This window comes from Cebidichthys violaceus, unplaced genomic scaffold (assembly GCF_023349555.1).
Source record: "Cebidichthys violaceus isolate CVI_PGR_0920_01 unplaced genomic scaffold, fCebVio1.0.p SCAF_17, whole genome shotgun sequence".
Lineage (NCBI taxonomy): Eukaryota > Metazoa > Chordata > Actinopteri > Perciformes > Stichaeidae > Cebidichthys > Cebidichthys violaceus.
In genome coordinates this window covers 9,381,860-9,404,204 of record NW_027176340.1, presented here as the reverse complement: position 1 = coordinate 9,404,204, position 22,345 = coordinate 9,381,860, and the positions used below count along the sequence as shown (strand labels likewise).

At 42.3% G+C, this 22,345-nt stretch overlaps 1 protein-coding gene across 1 annotated transcript in view; it reads right to left on the bottom strand.

Moving 5' to 3' along the window:
* LOC137873985 (neuron navigator 1-like) overlaps positions 1-22,345 on the bottom strand; it is a 68,889-nt gene that overhangs the window by 9,569 nt on the left and 36,975 nt on the right. The window contains exons 7-20 of the mRNA XM_068712526.1: positions 12,198-12,348; positions 10,746-11,046; positions 8,972-9,713; positions 8,111-8,527; positions 7,536-7,577; positions 7,277-7,437; positions 6,503-6,676; positions 5,896-5,948; positions 5,456-5,479; positions 4,883-4,960; positions 2,758-2,841; positions 2,113-2,224; positions 1,878-1,999; positions 526-704 (exon numbers count right to left, since the gene is read on the bottom strand). Of these exons, the coding sequence (XP_068568627.1) occupies positions 526-704; positions 1,878-1,999; positions 2,113-2,224; positions 2,758-2,841; positions 4,883-4,960; positions 5,456-5,479; positions 5,896-5,948; positions 6,503-6,676; positions 7,277-7,437; positions 7,536-7,577; positions 8,111-8,527; positions 8,972-9,713; positions 10,746-11,046; positions 12,198-12,348 (2,640 nt within the window). The remainder of the gene's footprint in view (positions 1-525; positions 705-1,877; positions 2,000-2,112; positions 2,225-2,757; positions 2,842-4,882; positions 4,961-5,455; positions 5,480-5,895; positions 5,949-6,502; positions 6,677-7,276; positions 7,438-7,535; positions 7,578-8,110; positions 8,528-8,971; positions 9,714-10,745; positions 11,047-12,197; positions 12,349-22,345) is intronic.

The following is a 22,345-nucleotide window of genomic DNA, read 5'->3' as shown; positions in this document are numbered from 1 at the left end:
AACGTTAGAGATGGGACGAAGTGGCAAGGATCATTAGACAGACAGCTGTTTGAAACATTTCAAATATTAAATTAAAGGATAAGTTTGGTCATTCTCAACCTGGACCCTGTTTTCACAAGTGACTTGTTTTCACAAGTGACATTTTTAAATTGGTCCAGGAATGAGTCATAAAGCTGCAGAAGCCAGGCACTAAACCAGCTGGGACATATCGAGCAATTGCGCAACCTCAATGTACGTCCACTTAAAGTGCTTGATTTTTTGTCTGTGTTAAGTGTCTGACAACATTATGGAAATGACCGTACAGAGAAACAAAGTGTTTTTCTTGCAGCAGTCTCCCTTACTACTGGACCAATTTTAAACATAGCTACAGTAACATGAGCACAGACAGCAGAGAGTCTTGTAATAATCCACGGTATATTCACATACATTTTTGGCAGTGAAATCTAATTCTTATGTCATTACACAATTCTAAACATCCGGTGTTGGACCATCTAGTTTAAGAGATCATTGCAGGGAGAGGTTTACCCTGATGATGATGCAGAGGCAGAGGATTTCATTGACAATGGAGGATTGTTACCACCATGGTGGACTCTAGGGGAGGATGGTGCAGAGGATTCTGGGGTGGAAATTTCCTCAATGTCGGCATACGGCCCAGACTGCTTGGAGCCCTTCTTACTAAAGGCCTTGTTGAAGGAGCTGCGTAACTGCACAAAGAAGAAACATGGGAGAGAAATATAGTTCAATTGACAAGCAAATCTTGAAAGCGCTTGTGTGAGCTGCTTCTATCAGATATGCCATGTTTTCCACTGAGAGTTGTAATCCGCATTTATTTTTAATTTATGTTGCCACCTAGTTTAATCTATTTGCATAATTCTTGTTAAACAGTGGACAGACATAAAAGCCCAACACTAACTTGGTGTACTGTTTAAAGGAATTGAAATGAATAAAACAAAACATATAAGTAAATTTTGTTCATACAAAACATTTCCATTTAAAGTTTCCACAACAATACTTATCTTCATTGAACAGTTTGATGTCTTCAGTACTACAAAACAGTTTAACATAAAGAACATAAACCTTGATTCTGTAATTTAATAGAACAGTTTATTACGATCAAACATGATACAAACTAAAGGGATTATGTGTTTAAAAAGACGCAGACGACAGAGTTTCAAAATGTTTCACAAGTATGACTCACATCGTGCATGCAGGCTCGGGGGGGGGGGGGGGGGGGGGTTAGGGTATATTTACTGTAGCAACAACACTCACCTCAAAGACCTAAAATAAAAAGCAGGGCAGCATGAGGGAAAAACCAGAGTCATACTTAATAACAGACTTGGAACGAGATAGGACGAGAGAGACGAACACACATGCAAGAAAAAACAACTAGAGCTGCAGCTGATTTTTATTTTTTTTGTATCAAACATAGTATAATAAAAACTGATAATAGCCATAATTTTATTATATACATTTATATTTTTTATTCTAATTCTTATTCTTTATTTCACACAAGCCTTTTTAGCATCTTGTATTTTATTGCCGATATTTTATAATGTGGGGCTAATCAAGACCATGACTGAATTAGCTTTAAGTTTGATGAATTTGACATTTATATCTGACCAATTAAAAGCCCAGATGCGCTGAACTGTTCAATTCAATACCAAAAACGGTTTGATAGTCTTCATACCTTTCTCTAATGATCTGAAGGAAACAACTGATTCGTAAACACTTGCAAAATAATTCTTTGAATGTATTTGGTGTAACATCTCACCACACAGTGCAGTATGCTGGTCAGTGACTGACAAAACTCAGATACACCCAACAATATTTCAACGTATAATCAGTGCGGCCTCTAGATTCCGCGTGTGCGTTCTCACCCAGCTCTTCTTCTTCTTCTTCTTGGCCTCCTGCTCTTTCAGACTGCCCATACTCGAGTGGCTGGTGTTGCTGGTGAGGCTGGAGATGCTTTCGGACGAGTTGTGCCGATTGATCAGCGGTTCTAAATACCAGGAGAAAAGGGAACACATTGATTAATGATGGGAAGCTTTTGAAATTCCTACCTTCATCTTTGCATGCGTTTCGTTTATTGTACATGCCCAGAATATTCTGTACCTTTAGGTTCGATGTCTGGAGTACTGAGAGCCCCCTGAATGATTTCATGGGTCTCAGTGTTTTTGACCATCAGAACCTCGATGGTATCCTTCAGCTCAGTGAGCTCAGAGTCCTGAAGAAGCAACATATCAATATGTGTTCATGTTAGCTCACTGAACCAACATTCAACATGTTGTTTTTTACTTTTTGCTGTTTTGTTTTTTAAGTCTATCATCTGTGTTTGTATGCGATGCTTGTGTGAAATTTCTTCTTGGCCAGGACCCCCTTGTAAATGAGATTTAAAATCTGAAATATATAAACAATAATCATATCTGGTTTTAACTAGGATGAGTGTTGAGTGGATAGGGACAATATGGAAATCCTGCTATAGGAAAGTTTGAACCACAACTGATTTCCAGAATGACTATGTTACCTGGTAGCGTCTCTTTCACTGACAGCATCGAATATAAAGCAGTTGAATGATAATCGGACCAAAAGTTTATCATCATGTATTTCTTGAGGGTGTAGTAACACCATTGTGTCTTTAGAATGATAGTCATTGCTTGTTTCTTTAAGTGTCATGTTTTTTTTCTTCTCATATGTGTAAATGTAAACTGTCACACATGCCTCAGTTGGTTTAACAATCATTAGCATTGCGACAAATACCTTTTGGTCCGAGGAGACCGACAGGGTCTGCAGGCGTGCCGTCATCAGCGCCAAACTCTGTTCAAACGCTGCTACCAGATTAGCCTTTAGAGGAAGACACAGAGGTAGGAGGAGGAAAAGAGAGAGAGAGAGAGAGAGAGAGGGGGGGGGGGGGGGGGGGGGGGGGTTGAGACAGCAGACAGGTATGAGTCACCGGCTGCATCGAATCGGCCTGCAGCCTCACACGCTCACAGCACATCAAGCAAATGGCTTACTCCATCTGCTGGGATGGGAGGGAGGGGATGGAGCAGTGGACAGCTGTGGATGATGTCAGGGATGAAAGGGGACGTTAGGGTGTTGGTGGTGAGGGAGGGCAAGGGTGTGACAAACTTCGCCAACCATCATGTAGCATGTTTGACCTTTGGTCTCGGATATCTCACACTACTTTGACTGATGATGGCATGACGGATTAGAAATCTTCTAAAATCCATGGCTGACACCGCCATAATGAATTTGTTAAGAAGTTATGACCGATTCTACATGATGTTTTGTTTGAACGGTGGGTCGGATAATCCTCTTTTGGCAGCTTTATTTCTGTTGGGTTGAGTTTCTTCCTCTGGTTCAACAGTTTAGAGAGATCGCCCAGGACCGACAGCTGTGTGGCTGGTCTGGGTCATCCCCTTCTTAATTTATTTTTGTTGGAGCTTGCTTATGTATTTCTTTGGGGTCACATCTATTGAATAATTGAATACTCTGCTACTCCTTGAATCTGTCTGAATGTTATTGACCCCAAAAATGAAGTATTTGCAGGAATATATATCAGGAATATTCAGAATTGGTGCTGAGAGAATTAGTTGGTTAATTAATTAGCAGATTGACAGAAAATGAATAGACAGCAATTTTGATGATCGTTTGAAGAATTTATCAAGCCAAATATGCCAAATATAAGTAGACAGAAAATAACAGTTGGTTGATAACGTCTCAACATGCTTCAAAGTAGGTGATGAGGTCAGCTGAGACACAGCAAGCCCAACAGAGATGTCAGATGACAGCAGCTCGTCAGCTTGACGTCCACTCAGAATCATGCAGAAGCGTCAGAGAGCGCTCTGGAAGCAACAGTCCAACAAACCTGGCCTAGCTGCTACACCCAGCATCCAAAGGTGCGGGTCAGCGGGAGGAAGCAGCAAGTCCAGCAGTCAACACGTCCAAAAAACGTAAAAGAGAGGGACAGTGGCGTTAGGCGTGGGCATAAACTTCTTAAACAGCAAAAACATATACAGAGCGAAACCCCCCCCCCCCCCCCCCCCCCCCCCCCACACACACACACACACACACACACACACACACGGGTAGGCTGCATACACTCACTCAGTATAACTCCCAGGTTAGTTGATAAGCAACGGCAGAGGGCAAAATGTTCAATAGAAGACCGTAGTTCATATGTGTTGTCTATTAGATCAGATTCAGTGGTGAGGTGGTGTTAAAGTAAAAGTTGAATGTGATGGAAGCAGCCAGGCTCAAGCATCTAGAAGCTGCAGGGTGACACTAAGAGAAGAAGCAGTGGCGGCTTCATCGAGGCCACAAGGATTATAACAGTGGAAAGATGCGAGTGGCAGTGAGGGAACTGAAAATATGGCATGCCTTCTGTAACATAAACCACAACTGGGGATCTTTTGTTTTGTTTTCCTTTCGTTTCCCGTCATCCTCCTACTATCAGCTATCCAATAGGCATAAAATGCTCCAAAATATCATTCAAAAAACGTTGTGTTGGGTTGGTTGGTAGATCCTAGATGCGTTATGATAGCTTTACTCCTCGTGAGCCGGACCGAGGCCAGAGTTATGCCTCGGCATCTAGAGTCATCCACAGTGATGCTCCTTTTCTTAAGTGAGCAAGGATTCACACCATATCTTTCCACATCTCACCCCCACAGAAATGCAGGCCAGATACTAGATACACCTGTTAAAAGGGGTTTCTGTATTTCAGTTGGTTGTGGGCTACAAACTCATTGACTAAACGGAGGTATAATTTACATTTGGGATTTATCACACTGATAAAAGATCTTGCAAGCTTCCAACACAAACAAAATATCTTACAAAAAGAGGCCAAAAGGGCATCTAAAAATAATTCAAAATAAATCATACATACATTGGCACTAAGCTGCATGGTCAAGTCGGCAACCTTTTCCTGGGAAGACTCCAGCTCTCGCCTCAACTTGCGGATTTGCTGTGGACAAATTGAAAAGTAAGCCCCAGCAGTATGGACAATATACAAAACCTCGGACAAAAAGCCAGAAGTGCTGGGGATAACTCAGCAACTGAATGTGTTACAATCTTTGTTTCATTTGCTTAACAAAACAAAAAAGCTAAAAAAATATATATATATGAAGGAAACCAAAATGACAGTGGTACATACACTCCAAACCAAGGGAAAATGTTTAATCAATGGATGACAGTGGGACTTTTCTCATGCACTGGGAATTGTATGAGGCTTGAGAAAGTCTTTATTAAATGTTAGCAGGTGGTGCTAAATGATAAAGAATATTAGAGATAAGACAAAATGAACTGAGTTATGAGACCCTGAGTTAAGAGATCTGTGGACTTCACTGAGCACTGATAGCATCATCTGGTGAATGGACCCCGTCTCAACAGGAAATGACTGACAGATGACGCAGAGAAAAGACACAATGTGAGTTGAAGAGTCGTGGCACGTTGGCCTTACCTCCCCTTGTATCCTCTCCTCATTCTAATGAAGGCATGGTGAAGGCAAATGAACAATAAAGAGGGATAAGTTAACTTTAGGGGCAGTGACGAACACTAGTAATCCACAGAAAAAGGGACATCACTGAACTTTTATAGAGACGATAATGCTGAAACAGAAACGTGGACGAAGCACCGGATAGCTGTCCAATAACAGAATGCAGTACCAGGTCACTAAAGGGTTTGTAACCAACTAGGGAAGGCTTTAAGGTCACTTAATATAATGCATGCAAGGTTTTCCTGCATGTTAAAAAAAGGGTCAGTGTCCACGAATCACTGTTAAAAAAATCAAAATGATTCTCTACAAGCTGTTTTAAATGATCACTTCGCTTCTTGAAGGCAGAACAGCATGTAAACTGCAAAAGTAACAATATACTGTACATATTGGTTGCATCTACTCACCGCGGAATGGTTGGATGAAGCATTGGACACCAACGAGAGCACAGAGCCATGCACTGAAACAGGCAAGGGAGGGACTTATTATTAAAATAAACAATTTACTAATCCCTGCTATCCCCAGTCAGAAATAAAAGACTTAAGCGGGAGCATTTCTATTACTGACAACACTTTAGACAATGTAATATCTCAAACTCGGTCAGCTAATTGAGAACATATCAATGACAGGCACATTTCAGAGACATGATTTACGATTTCATGTAAACAAACCTTTGTTATCGCATCAAAATACACTAAGAACTTGGAGCTTGAGCCAGAAAGTGTATTAAAAAGCCTGCAAATTATCTGAGAGTGAAAGCAGGTTTGAATTATTGGTGGAGAGACTCCTCATTTGTTTACATTTGGACCACAGATAGTGCCTTTCAGTATATAACTCACAAATGAATCTAAAATGAATGCACCGAGACTCTCCACTTTTCTTGTTCATGAAAACAAATGTCCTTCTGGCATTTTCCTCAACAGATTGGGTGCCGTACGAGTGGACAGCTTTTGAGTCGTTTGAGGCCACGTTGGGCAACTCCCCTGCAGGGGGGGCCCCGCAGAGCAGGCTCACCATCATCCCCGGGTTCCCGGAAAGACCCGCACCGCATCATGCTTTTTGGCCGGTCGGCCAGGGACATACTGCTGCCCAGGGGGGAAGATCCATAGAGATCGCAGGCTGACTCAGTGGGTGGGCCTATGCTGTTGGAGCGCGATATCCTCGGGGTGCCACTAGAAATTGGGGCAACTATCATACAAGAGAGATGTTTGAAAAGACAGTGAGTGAGTGGCACAGATAAGGCCGGAGGATGCAGTTGTGTGGCAACTCTCTCTCTCACTCACTCACACACACACACACACACACACACCCACACACACACACACACACACACACACACGCACACGCACACGCACACACACAAACCTAGGTATAGCATGCGTATTCTGATGACTGAGTGAAAGGAAACACTACGGTTCCACAACAGTCAAAGAGATAAATATAGCCTGACATGACCCCCTATATCGGCAGCATATTTTAAACTTTTACTCAAGACTATATGCAGTGCAGATGTGAGACTGTAATATTCACATATAATATACAATATTCACAGTCCCATCTGATACCATAATCATTTTGATGACTTGATGCATGATTGACAACTTGTGTCAACATTTTCCTAACTGTAAAATATATGCCGGACATTCCTCTCAGTGGGAACTTAATATCGCTGCCCTCAATAATAATCAACGATGAGATGGATGGCTTATCACAGACCTCAAGTCTCATTAGTTTCAAAGCGGGGTGCGTTTTTAGAACTTGGCAGCCAAATGGAGAGAGCAGACTCACCCACGTTGGTGAGAGAAGCCTTGCCGGAGGAGGGGAGGAGGAGTGGGCGGGTGGGAGAAGGCAGCTGGGGGGGGCTATCGCTCTCAGTCATGCTCACTATGTTGTGGGAGTGGCGTCTTCCCGGTTTGCCGTCACTCTCTGACAGGCTCGAGCCATAGCGTCTGAGAAAAGAAAAGTCGTTTTTAACTTCAAACAATGAAGAGACATCACAGTGTGAGATTTCAAATAAGATGCTTGGACTGTAATTGTTATGACGTACTCTAAGCCTTTCTTCGGCAACGTATTTCTGTCTGTTTGCAAGCTGTGAAGAAGAGAATAAAACATTGATAATGGAGATCAAACGGTCATTGGTAATAATTCTAATAAAGATGATCAAACTTAAGTTTTTTCACAGGACAACAAGGCATCTCAAGGGTTTCTCTTCTAATCCTTTTTGTCTATCTTGCCCATATGGCTTACTGGGCACTTTCATACACAGCGTGGGATTGCCTGAAAGTACTGACCATCTCCACCTTGACAGATAGAAATTTTGCGATGGAGCCGGCCCTCCATCTTCTAAATGACACCTCGGAGTTTCCGTTCCCGGAAAAGGCACATAAAACATGATTGGCTGGTATGTCTGCCGCCAAGAAACTTACAACCCAAAGTTGGATGTCTTCACAGTGAAAGTTCAACTGCCCTCTGGACATTTTGTTTCACACACTATCAGATGCTGGGAGAAATGCAGTTCCTTCTACCAGTATTGGTTCATAGGAAGATGGAAAAGTGGCTTTTTACTATATCTTTTTAAATGTACTGTACACCTTTGATACATTAATATTAGATATTACTAACCTATCTGTGAGGTTTAGGGATGTCCTGCTGCTGGCTCCCCAGGTTCCCGTACCCCTTTCGTCCTTGTCATGCATCTCAGTTCTGACAAACCTCCCACTGGAAGGTACGCTCATCTGGAGCGGCAGGGACTCCATGCTGCGGTGCATGCCAGACAGCTTGGGGTAGAGCAGGGGTGATGCGCTGAGACTCAGGCTTTCGCTGGTGTAGGAGCCGGGGGAATCGATGTGGAGCACAGGCGCCGGGCTCGGGGTGAGGCGGGAGGACGTGTGGGAACCAGCCAAGTCCTGCAGCTTGGAGTAAGGGGGTACTTTGGGCGGGAGGTCCTGGAGGGTCACACAGGAATCGAGACTGTTGGAGTTGAACTTGTCCAGGTGAGCCAAGCTGGGTGGACGACCCAGAGACTTGGTGTTCAGCATCCTAGGGATCAGGCATAAAAAATATTACAATATAGAAACTAAGTGCATGATGTGTATTAATTTCAGTTAATTTTCTAACTTCTCTACCACCAGACATGTAGATAATTGTGGTTATATTTTCCATGATTTTGACATATCGGCCACTAAATTTCAACAGAACAATAAATCCAAGGAAACGATGTTCCCATTAGTCTTAACTGTTAGTGAGCTCTGTGGATTAACTGGAGTAACTGCGACACTGTTTGTGGAAAGAGATATAGCTCTAGAATACGGTTTTATGGTTTTAAATCCTGTCTGCGCCACAACTGAAATTGAATTTACTTTCATTGTATAGTGGCGGTGCATTAGGTGGCAGCAGAAATCCTGAGCATATAAAACCACAGTTACTGTAGCGACATGGACCTAAGGAGAATAATCCCTATCAAGTGATATTTAAATGATACACCTTGGTGTGGTGGGCGAGGACAGTTCAGGGTATTTGCTGCTGCTGGTCCGTCTCAGGCCGTGCAGCTTCATAGTGGACTCCCCTGTGGCCAGAGTCTCTCCTTTCAGAGAACCACAGTCTAGGTCAGCCTTGGCCTTGGCTCTCTCCTTCTCCTTCTCTCGGTCCGTCATGTTCACTGGGCCTGTGCTCGTTCGATTCGACATCTTGCCGCTGCAGCTACCAGGCTCTTTAATCCTGGGGCCCGTGGAGGACATGGGTACAGGTTTCAGGGTCAACAGACTGGGGTCGATGGTACCGCTGACGGGCCGAGGCGCAGAGCGACCGATCACACTGAACGTGCTCGATTTCGCTGGTCGAGGCAGGCTGCGGTACTGAATGCTGTTTCGGGCGATTGGCCCCATGAAGCTCTGCTCGCTGCTGGCATCAAAACTGTTCTTTCGACCCGAGGGGGTCCCTCCTCCGACAGGCTTCATAGGGATGCCAGAAGACCTCGGGGTTTTCCCCACGGTAGCAGAGCCACTGGAGATGGTGGCGCCCCCTGCTGTCATCACAGTGGCGGTACCGGTGGCTGTTGATGGCTTCTTGTAGCCAAAGGAGGCTCCGGCTGTGGGTTTAACTAAACCTGACGGGGGCTTGCGGTGCTCTCCATGATGATCCCTTCCAGCATCTGAACGAGACCGTTGTAGACCAGCAGTTTTGAGGGAAATCCTGGACTTATCTAGTGGCTTCTCACTTTTAGGTGCTGCATAAAGAAAGACATTTTCTAGTTAAATAACAACAATATGGAAATGTCAATAACAATTGTCGTTAAATGATGATGAGTTGTCCTGTTACCACCATGACTCAGAAGAAAAAGCTTCTCAAAAACAGATAAATGAGGAATGGACGGACAGACGATGGGGCAGTAAAACCAGTAAACTGGAAAAGAACCCCACTTAAATGACTGGAGCACACATCAATTATACATAATTTCACATAAAAGCAAATGTATATATCCTGTATATTACAGCTGAGCCGAAATATAAATAGAATTAGTTCGAGAGCTCATGTGCCTGTGAGTCAAATGTGACTCACTCACCAACTGACTGACTTAAAAGGTTCTTATGCTGAATTAAACTATATTGTTTTGACTATATCACAAGACCTATCCAAGTGAAATAATCAATCAAATCAGATCTGTGTGGATCATTAAAGTAAAAGCACAGAGCTGGCAAATATGTAGCGACAGAGAAATATTAAAAGGGATTTTTATTTTTTTTCTGCAAAACTGCAGTCAAGCGTACAATCAGATCTACTGTTAAATACTTATGTTTAAAGCTAATAATAAGCTGAGGAATGTTTTGTGGCATGTTTTGTTGGGGATTTAATACATTTAGTTGCTGCAGATGGCAGACACAGCGTCTCTGCAGACATGTACAGTAAGTAACTGGCTTTTCTCTGAGATAATAGCAGAAACGTGGCTCTGGGCTTTTTTTAATGACATAGATTTAATAGTGCATTTTCCTTTAGTATACTGTGCAACAAATCAAAACCTGGCTCACGCTAAGAGGTACGTGTCTGTATTCATCTTGACACCAAGCAGACATCCGCCTTGGCTGCTCTAAAAACTAGGCTGTTATACATTTGGATACAGCATACAAAGAGATAATGGACGACATAGATTTAGTAGATAAAACAAGTTTAAAAGCAGCAGAGATAAACCAAATTCCTATAGGAGAGGAACAGCAGAGAAGAGAGCAGGCTGATGGAAAAAGAATGCACCATTAGATCTCACCTGCGACTTTTAAAGTGCTCTGAGAGGTGTGGGTGATGGGGGAGGTCACGCCTATGGGAGGATTACGACCCTTCTTGAGACTACCTGGATGACCCAAGCTTTGAGGCTTCCTCAGTTCTCCTTTACACCCTGAATCTTCACTGAGGCTCGGAGGCTTCTTCCTCCACTTGCTTGGGGCCTCCGTCTTGAGACTCCCCGTGTCGTAGCTGCAACTGTCGAGCTTGTGGGCGGCTTTGCCATCCTCGCTGTACCACGAAAGTCCACTCTCCACCAGGGAGCGCTTCTCTGCGTCAGTGCGAAGCTGGGGAGGGAGGGAAGAGGCACAGCAGGGGGAACCGTCAGACATGGTCTGCGTTATCGGTGGAACTGACTGTTTGTCTGTAATCTTTGTTTCATCTCAGCTGCATTCCAATGGGAAGCAGGGAGAGACAGACTGATATGCTGCGAGCAGATTAAAGAAAGCCACAGAGGAAGACAAAGGAAAGAAAACAAACCCTCCCCAGAAAAAGTGTATGGATTTAACACTTTCAGAGATAAATCAATACTAGAATAATCAAGAAAAATTAAGAATAGAAGATGGCTTAAGCCGTTATCTTTATAATAAAAGACAGTGGGCAAAAGAAGACAGCTACTGTAATAGAAAAAATATCATGTGGTGCATTGAGGAGGTGGCACTGAGGACAAAATTGGGCATGCTGCTTCTTGGCACCCTATTAATATAAAAAGAGTGGCAGATTGCTCGTAGAGTACCACTAATTTATTTCTCCCAAGTGAGCATTCTGTAAGCAAAAAGACCAGCGCAGCGTTTACCTGCATAAAAGGTAGAAATCACTACCCCTTATCTAAGGTGATCTATTTAAACATCCCCTCCAGGCATGTTGCAAGACATCAAATAGTTAGTTAACCTTGTTAACATCCCTTACTCATTTCCATTATTGCACAATTCAGGATGCATATGTATATGTGACACTAACATGCGTGTGTTAAAGTTTTAGGTCAGCACAGAGAAACTTTCCACCTTCCAAACAGACTTTGTGTGAAACCCCGCACATACCTCATTCCGCACAGTGCAGGTCAAACATCCAAGTGAAGTAACAATAAGCAGAACACATTTTTTCAGTGAAAAGAGGCTTTAAGGCCCAGTGTAACAACGAGGAGTTCACATGTAATTTCTTGAACACGACAAAGATTGATTACATTGTGACGCACCGAGATTCTCTTTAATTTCATTTTAATGACAGAGATGAGGTCCGCGCTGCCTTTTTGTGGCCTTGTCAAAACAAAGGACTCACATTTAACACACAATACAATCAAAATTACACAGTGTTAAAGCAATGAAAATGCCTCAAGTAAATAGTCTTGGCCTTTTTCCAAAAAAAAGAAGAAGAAAAAGTGAGATGGACCGGAAGCCAAACGCTGTCACAGACTGTTAGGTACAGTATTTCAGCTCACCATAACAGAGGAGCTGCGTCTGGATCCCAGGGGTGTGCTCGGGAGGGAGCTAAGGGAGGAGCTGACATTGAACTCCTCTGAACTGAGGTTCTCCGAGCCATCGCCTTCGCCGTCGCTGAGCCCGCTGCTGATGGAGCTGCTCTCATCCCACCTGAAACAAGACAGGACGACAACTTAGCAAAAATGTGCCGCTATCAAGGAAAATAGGCAGCAGCGTGACTGTGCAGCATGTCAAAGCTGCAGAAATCCGGGTTTGAAGCGAAGAAAAGGCTGGCAGCAAGAGTGACATGTCCATCTGCCTACAGTAAGCTGTCTCTGGAGGTAGCCACATGCTCACGCAAGCAGGTAATTCCAACATGGCTGCAGCTGCTTTGATTCAACTAATACATCAGAGCTCCAAACCATATGGTGACCAAAGACTCAAGTCCAGATCTTTCTGTATTAATGAAATAAAGTATGATTTTTTTCCACTTATTATCTAATTGACTCCATGTACTTGTTCCAAAACTTTTCTTACATCAAAAGTTTTGATTGTGGCGCCAGAAGTTGTAATTCATTAATTAAATCTATGATTGTGTTAATATAACCCACCGATCATGAACTTTAAGCCAAGTGGTGAATGAAGCTTTTAGCAAACCACGGAAGCTTAATCGAGAAACTCGTAGCTAGGAGTCATAATAAAATGGTCAATTTGGACATTTAATTTTGAGCTAAAAAACAAACTTAGAAAAAAAAAAAAAAAAAAAAAAAAATATATATATATATATATATATATACTGTATATAAGCTGTGCCATAATTTAATAAATCCCAGGAAAACTAGCAATTGACTGCAGCTTCAGGGGAAACTTTACAGGATATGCTGATAAATCTTGCTGAATAAAAAGTATGGCAACTGACAGCTCTGGGTTTAGAAAAAGCGGTCCGGTATGCTCTGAAGAAGCAGGATGAGAGGAAATCGGAGTGACAGTCCTATAACCCCTCCCTGACCCTTTCCTCCACCCCACAACCAACTCGCCCTGAAACAGATGCTGCCAGACTGGCCTCTCGTGTGAGGCCAGAGAAACTGCTCACTGGGCATCAGGTCTCTGGAGACACAATATTTTAATACATTTAAAATGCAGATCACCTGATAGAGTTCAACAAGAGGTGCAGCCTCTCAATCAACCAAAACATCACAGGAGGGTGAAACAATTCCATTCACAAAGACTCAGAGGGCAGTTTGAAATTGAAGAGGAAGCCATTTTATGTAGAAGAGCAATAATGCCATGTTGAATTTGAAAATTATAAAAAGAGCTAAATGCGAGTCCAAGTCAGATGTGTACGATTACGTTCCCCATCATTACTACTGGCAACTACAGGTGGTAATCAAATTTATTTTGGCGCACAAAAAAAAAAGTGGCACAGCGGAAAAGGTAAATTAATAAGACCCTTTAAAGCTGAGTCACTGCTTGAACTGGATCCGTTCTTTTCCCTTTCTTTTGGGTTCCCAAATAGAGCTGAAAATGCTCTCTGTGGCTCCGCAGTCTGCAATTAGCAGAGGCACGGAAACTGGAATTGCGTAGAAAAACACAGGGAGACAAAAATGGCCCTCACACGTTCCGAATTGGACTTAACCACATGGCTGTAGCCAAGTTGCAAAACAGTGTAGAAGCGTACACCCGGACACTTTGGTATTAAGCATCCTGATGCACAACAGCAACATTTCAGTGAAGTGATTTGAGGCCATATAGACGCACAACATCAGCTTGACACGAGCAAGGAGAAACCTGAGATGAATGAATGATTTTTGAACATTTTGAAATGTTTTCACATACCAGCAACAAAGAGAATAATTTTTGATTTACATTAGGCCCAGATGTTCTCGGCATGTTCGAACAATACCACCTCTGTCAGTGGGCGACAGAGCGGCCATGAATAACCCCACAGGGATGTCAGCCTGAGAAGAGGCAGGAGGGCCTGTGGGTTGTTGACATTACAAGCCAAAAAGTGTCTACTCTCAGAGGCGAAATCTAGACAGGGAGAGGGTGGGAGTACGCCAGCAAAGTGCATACTTCATACATAGAGTGGCAATTAACTTTTTGTTTTCCGTGGCACAACTCCAACATCTCTCTGATTTGTGTGTCTGTGCTATTATTTGCGTTGGGTTACTTGGAAAATGTTTTGATTTAAGAAGACTGAGGGATGACTGGTGCAGTGGAGCAGGGTGGGGACATTGTAATCACCAACAGCATCACTAAAACACACACACACACACACACACACATCAGAGGGGTTGGCTGCTGCTGCCGTGACGTGTGGCACACACTGCAAAAACAGATGAACAAAAGAACAAGCCCAGAACTGATGCATATATATATATATATATATAAAAGCTCGAGCCTGTTGCAGCTATAGAAACCAGATGAAATAGACAGCAAGAGGAATGTAGCTCGCAGTTCATTTTTCTGCATAAAGGACAGCAAAGACAAGGCTCCTGGGGTGCATGCCTATGGTTGAGTGAGCGGTGAAGACGTCCTCTATTATACAGATAGCTGTGGTTCTCCTCCAAGAATACAATGTGTTTCCACAGACGTTATAGTTCCCAGTGCCAAATCACTGTCAACACACGTTCCTGCACCTCTCATGAATATTTGTTTAACTTCACGGCAACATAATGCACACATATATAACCCTTCAACAGCAAATTTAGAAGCTCAATTAAAGACACATTATTAAATTACTTAACTGTCTTTTTAACGTGACAGTATTCCGGTATAATTTGTATTATTCGAGTTGCCTACAAACAACAATGTAAGTTATTGAATTAATCCGAATTCATCCTCTACTCAGCAGTATTTAATCGGCTAATGTTACAATACTGTACCGTTAATCAAAAACCAGGTCATGCTAAGAATAATTTAAAGCCAACGAATAAATCAATTAGCCCGCAGTCCCTTTAACCACGATATAAAACCATTAGCGTTAGATAATAGCCTTTAAGTAAAGAAAATTCACAAGTTACAAATATCGGAATGGTTGTTCTAACGTTAATGTAAAACCGTAATGAGACATCATCTTTAACGTTACCTTGGCGTAAAAAGTAACGTCCTTTTGGCTCTTGGCGCTGACTGCAGCGGAGGCACTTTGCCGATCAAAACACGTCCGCTCATTAGTGACCGATTTCAACACAACTTCCTTGAATCATCCGTGTGCTGCCGAGATTCAAATTCATATCCTCCGCAAGCAAAGACCCCCTTTCCCTCCCATTCAGCGGTCTGCGGACCGGACAGGCAACACCCCCCTTTCCAGAAAAAAAAGGAAAAAGAGGCAGAGAGAGAGAGAGAGAGAGAGAGAGAGAGAGAGAGAGAGAGAGAGAGAGAGAGAGAGAGAGAGAGAGAGAGAGAGAGAGAGAGAGAGAGAGAGAGAGAGAGAGACCCTGATGCTCCTCTGAGAGATGATGGCCAACGGTCATCTAGCTCAACGGTAACCCCGATTACTCTGCTGTGGGGCAAAACATTATTACCTGGTGATCTCAAAAATAGATACTTTATCATATACTGTATCTCATGTACTCAAATATCTAACTTTGAAATCCGATGAGCCAAAAACGTTGGGAAGTACAAGCATGCAGCTTTTCCTCAAACTAGCCTAGCTATGAATAATGGCCCAAATGTTAGCTTGTCTGAGCAAATTGCCAGATACCAACCGAGACCACAGGAGAGATAGTAAATTATAGGGCATTTTACTAAGCTCAGTTAAGTCCTCATAAGATGCAGGCTATTTTGTGGCTGTAGCTTTCCAGTTTGAAAGAAAATAACCCCCATTAGGTCATCAGGGTTGACTCGGTTTTTGGTCTTGAGACCCAAAAACATTTAAACAGAGAGCCGGCATTACAAACCAAAGGTGTGGGGTAATGAAGTAGGCATTTAGGAGTTGCGTGATGGGAACTGCAGGATCCAGCATTTTGTAACTTGATCCATACTAAACACAGTCAGGATGTCTCGAACTCTGCTGCTTTACAACTAATATACAGTACACTGTACAGCCAAACTTGTCACTGGGCTGACTACAAGTGGGGGTCTGTGTGAGGGGGGTATAGTAAGATGGGCTCCTGTATCACTTTGCCACGCTAAATATAGTAAATTAAGCAAAACTTCTTTTTTTTTTTTAAATACTATAATAAGACCTGTTTGCTAGGCAGTAATCCAATGGTATTCACATAGGAAACTACAGAGATAAGTTCTGGGCAGATGTTACGATATATTGAGGCTAATCTTCTGATGAGTGCTGGATGGTGTTAATTGCTTGTATGAAACACCTCAGAATAAAAAAATCAACTCCAGTGTGAACGGTCTTAGGTCTACCTCAAACTCAACAAATGCATTCAAATAAAGCTTAGTGATTAGATTAGTATAAGTGATGTCTCATGTGAGTCTTCACAGTGATTGTCAGGGTTTTAAACAACAGACCTTTAACAGGAAAACAAATTTAAAAGCCCACACACATGAACTTTTTTTTTTTTAGATCAGTCTTTCACATTAAATAGATCACAATGAAGAGTGCACTTCAAAATAAAACGTGTTCCATCTCCATTCCTGCCCTTCTCGGGCCTAGCTGGAAAAACTCCGTCCAAGGTACAAGGCCTGAATCACTGCGAGCTCAAACCACAAAGCCACAGATGACACAAGGACCTCCAGTGAGGCATGAGTAGCCTTGGGAAACTTCCCTCCCCCTCTCATTAGCAGTGGAACAGTCTCACAGGGATGATCTCACCAGGTCTCAGCTCTGTAAACCAACTACTCCGGGAGGTAAAGGACGTCTCACACCCTGTTCACATCTTAGGCCAAAATCGGATCAGTCGACTGTTAAGTCAAGCTTGACTTATTTTGGCTCAAAATGTTGGGCCAAAAGATTGTACGTGCCAAGAATCTGTGCTCATTTTAATCTCGCAGGAGAATAAAGCAGATAAAAGCAAAGATGTGGGAAATGACAAAAGCACGCATGAAGATTGAAGTTAATATTTCAAACAAAAGAACTTATTGACCTATATGATGTATTATAGTTTTAGGCTGCCTCGTTTTTTTCCACCTTAGGCCACATCTTGTAATATTAATAGAGCTATGTATGGAATTTAACAGTGGTTTTCCTTTTTGTTGAGAATAAGTCAGTGTGTGTACCAGACATACAGGCATTTCTCAAAATATCTTTCACAGAGGGAGATGCTCGTTGGATAAAAGATTGTTGTGTCTGCCTCTATCTTTTGTCACTCTGATCATCATCATCTGAATAAGAGCTACGCCTTTCCACAAAAGCTGCACAAGGGAAATGTATTTTGTCGTGGATTATGTTTGCTTTTGACATATCACAAATAAATTTGGAACGAGTCATCGGAGTGGTGGATGGGTAAAAAAACTAATAAAACACGCTTTCACCCAGGGCTGCTGTTTGTGTCCCTCATGAAGAAAGTACTTTAGTTTCCTAAACATAACCAAGTAGTTTTGTTTTGTTGGAATTTTCGTTTACTACATGTTTCAAACTGTTTAAAACTGTAACCGTAATCCGGGAGAAAATATGTTTCGCTCAAAATGTAATTTAGAATGTAGTTTAGTTAAGACAGGATTGGCTTCTCTGCCTGTTGCTCTTCTTGTTTTGCTAAAAAAAAACAGAAAAAAAAGAAGTATTTGTTGATACCTTGTTCAAACAAAAATGTCTTTGCCCAGAATGATGAATGATATGAATTGTTTGCAGTCTCCTGTTTATCTCAACCAGGCCACACAGAGTGGCTGAATAAGCCGTCACCTAAAAAGCCTTGAAGTCATGTTTGTGCTGTATACTAACAGCTGTCCCGCACTGATAACAGAGTGGCTTGTGTCCGAAACATCCTTAACATGTTTTGCTAGTTGCGCTATTTACAAACTGTTAAAATAGAGATGGGTGGTCCATGAGGACCTTTACAATAAATCTGTTTCATGATCTGACCTTTACTGTTGCGGCTTTTGATCTATTGGTGAGGCCTCTCTCTGGTTCAGTGAACTGTGCTGCAATATGAGAGTCTAAATAATATAATTAAAAGATATTGGAGGAAAGAAAGGGCAGAAACATCAAGATCTTCATAGGGATTTCTTGATATATTTTAAATATTAAGCGCTAATTGGCATTGTAACATTAATGTAACAAGCAAAGAGCCGAAATGAAGAAACAAAATGCTGATTGTTGTAAATCTCATTCATAACAATGGATATTAATATGATGCAATATAACAGCCTCTACACTTCTGGGTAGGCTTTCCACAAGATCTGGGAAGCTGGCTGCAGGGATTTGCTCCTTGCATTAGTGGTTGAGCGCTGACTTTGGGCAATAAAGGCCTGGCACTTCCAAGCCTTGTTGTTCCAGTTCATCCTGAAGGTGTTGGATGAGATCTGAGGTCAGGAATCTGGGACCGTCTTCCACGCCAAAAGTGGAAAAACACTTCCTCATTGGAACTGTCAAGTTGAAAAAAAAGGAAAGGACCTTCCCCAGACTGTCACCATACACAACAAGGTCTAAAATGTATCATAAACATTTCCCTAACCAAAAGCATGAAAACAGCCCCAGGCCATAAAGTATAGTATGTGGAAAGGGGAGGGGGAGACATGATGAATTTTCCAGCCACTATATTATTTATGGATGAAACTATTCCATAATAAGAAAACATACATTCTGAACAGGTGGAACTATATCCAAATAAAGACTTTCAGTTAACCTTACAAGAGTTGATAAAATAACATAGTAAACCTGGATGAATTTGAACTGTGTTGCTGCTTTACTGCCTGCTTCCATGTGGTGTCATGACATTAGATTCCCAGCAGGGGGCATCATGAGTTAAAGCTGTGCCTCCTATAGCTACAGTTTAGTGTACTTGTGCTCTGTAAATATCTATTAAACGAGGCACCACTTGGTATTTAGAAGGAAAGAAAAATAGCTCTTCACAGGGTTGATTTTGAAGCCTTTGATGCAGAGAAACAGCAGACATTCCTCTACTCAGTGGATTCAATCCAATGGTACAATGTGGGGGATTATTTCAGAGAGACAACATCACAGGCTGTTTAAGTATCATTATTCAAATAGGACTACAGATTAAAAAGCCGGCAGAGCTTTGCTTCAGCACATCTCTGATCTTCCCGGTGCCTAATTTTGATCCGTATTGAGCTTGACCATAGCTGGGGCAAATAGGATTGGGCGTCATCTCAGAGCAGTGGTGTATCAGTGTGGTAAATGTGTCTGAGAGAGTGCATGCAACATCTCCGCAAGGCCCCAGAAAATGGACTCGTCGTCTGATTATTGGACTGGAAAATGAATGTACAGTCTCCATCAGCTTCAGACAGGAAACTCTCCCCCCTCTCAGCCACGATATAGCTGATGCACACTTCCTCCTGAGACCTGCAGTCTCATGCGGTGCCACATTTACAGCCTGAGAGTCTGGATAACTCTGCTGTCCAGGTATCATGATGTTGTATTGTCCTTGTGATCCATGTTTATCTCAGCTGTACTACAACACATTAATATCAACTTGATTGATATGGCACTCAAACACCAAACTGTCTGAGATTCAGTATCAACACGGAGTTGAAGCAGAGCCAAACACGACAAAGAGCAGTATATTAATCTGAACCCACCAGACTTCATTAGCCATACTTAAAGCAGAAAATAGGACATTTTTGTACCGACTTCAAACAAACATAACAATGAATGGAGAATGATGGATCAACATGTTCCACGTGATTCAGATTTTGAAAAAAATACAATACAGTGAGCCAAAACAGTATCATATTTTTCACCTGAGGGGCTGAGTATTATGCACTGGTGGGATCCAAACTGCACACGCAGACGACCACACGCAGACATGATACAGGGGTGATTCATACTCCCCTGGGGTGCTGCTGTGATGGTCCATTATTCACGTGGCTGAGGATGCTGGTGGAGGCAGGTATGTGGGTGGGGGGGCCTTCCAGATCCAGTATTTCACTGACCCTTTGGTGGAGAATGAGAGTTCCATATTGACCCCAGATGTGTTCAAGCTGCTGACTGTGGGAGCCTGTTTGCGCAGTCTGTTTAACAGTAACAGAGTGCTTTTCTTTATGGCTCTTTCTTCAGCCATTTTGCAACATATTGAGATTACAAATTGACTCAAACATTTCAAAGTGCATAACTTTATCTGTGCGTGTGTGTGTGTGTGTGTGTGTGTGTTTGTGTGTGTGTGTGTGTGTAGTCTTCAGAGACAAGAAAACAACATCCCTTCTTGCAGAGCAACAGCCCATGAAGGACTGACCCTGAGTGGTGGCCTCACTAAACTGTAATCCCAGCAGTGCCTGCAGAGAACCAGAGTAAAGAGGCCAAAACTCAATTTTGTTGCAGATGGGTTTAAGTGGGACAGAAAACGTGTGAGGCTTCAATAGTTCGGCAAACACTCTGTGACTATGGAAAGGTCCAACCCGGGCGGGCAGGAAAGGGAAATTGACTGCAGACCGCCGGAGGCACAGATCCAGGATCAGATGACTGCAGCGAACCCTTTGTGCATTACAGAATGTGCTTGTCGATACACATAGTTTCCACGAGTGAGGCTGTAAAACTACAAATACTCACTTTCATACTGTGAACGCCAACCATCGAGCAGATCCACTCACTAGCATGGCAAAAGCTTTATTATGGTTACCATGGAAATGACATTGCCAGAGGAGCAAAGTAAGCCAAGGGCTTATCTACAAAATACAGTAGTGAAGGCACAGATAGTGATGGAATGCATTCAGTGCTTGTGAGGAGAAAAAACGGTGTCATTTTAGTCCAAAACATGCAATCGTATGCTTTTACTTTTAAAGAAATTCAAGAGGTTTGTTCTTTTTTCGGTCAATCATACAGTATTTCAGATCACATTTCTGGAAAACTGCTTGAATGAAAGAATTTTCCACAACCAGTGCCACTGTAAATCCTGGCATTACCAGGACTCAAATGGAAACACAAACAATAGTATATAGGCAGACAGCTCTCCCCCACAAGGCCAATTATGAGACAATCTAATTAAGTGGTTAGCATGCTGTCTTCACACCCGACTCTGTCTGTCTCATTTTCTCTGTCTATGTTTCTCTCTCGTTCTCTTTCTTTCCATCGCACACAATCCAGCGGTTGATACACGTACACACACACACATAAACACACACACACACACACACACACATCCGTTCAGCAGCTATCACACCGACACACGAGGCAGTCCATCAGCGGGTCAGTGGAAGACGGTTGCCATGGCAGCACATCCCGAGCCATGTTGCCGCATGATCAGAGGTGTGATGCTGCTGAACCAGCCTCCTTTCTCTGCTCCGCATTTCCACCTGCACATGTTAGCTGCTGTATAGAAACACAAAATGGAACGGTCCTGATCCCGAGATGTCCCCATCCTCGCACCCCGCCCCCCAAAAAAAAAAAAAAAAAAAAAAATGATGTCACCTTGTAGCAGGACAGGCTATTTTTGGTTCACCTGCACCACGTCTTTATCCACAATATGTATTCTACTGTTTATGCATCAGCTATGTCGAAACTGTGACTTGTTCTGTGTCATGTGTGAGGCCACAAACAGCACATGGTGCCGCCATGAAATCTTAAACAGTTAGCTGATGAATAAAACATCTTATTGAAATTAATCTGTACTGTACCGTGAAAGAGATTTGTGTCTCCTAAAACATAGTCTATATCATATCTATACCATATTCTTTACTAAAAGTAAATAACTACCTTACATTTGAAATAAATGCACTGTTAATCACCTTATATTTGCATTTACCTCCAATTAGCACTTGCTCTATTATAGTGATAGTTCTCTGTAGTTCTGGTGGCAACACTATCACTTTACTACTGTTTATAATGTCTGTGAATGAAATGAACAAATTAATAAATGAATGAATGAATAAAGTAAGAAAGAAAGTAAGTAATTATTTATCCATCTTTCGGTCAGTTATTTAACAGGGTAGAGAGATAAATGTATACTGTGTGTTATCTACAGTTTAAACAAGCATGATGTATTGTTAAAAGTCCCTCTGCATCGTGCATAAAACTTAAAGCTGCTGTTATCAATACATCTTTTTTATAAAATGATTATGCATAATATGGGTCGCTCAAACTGAGATACTTGCTGAG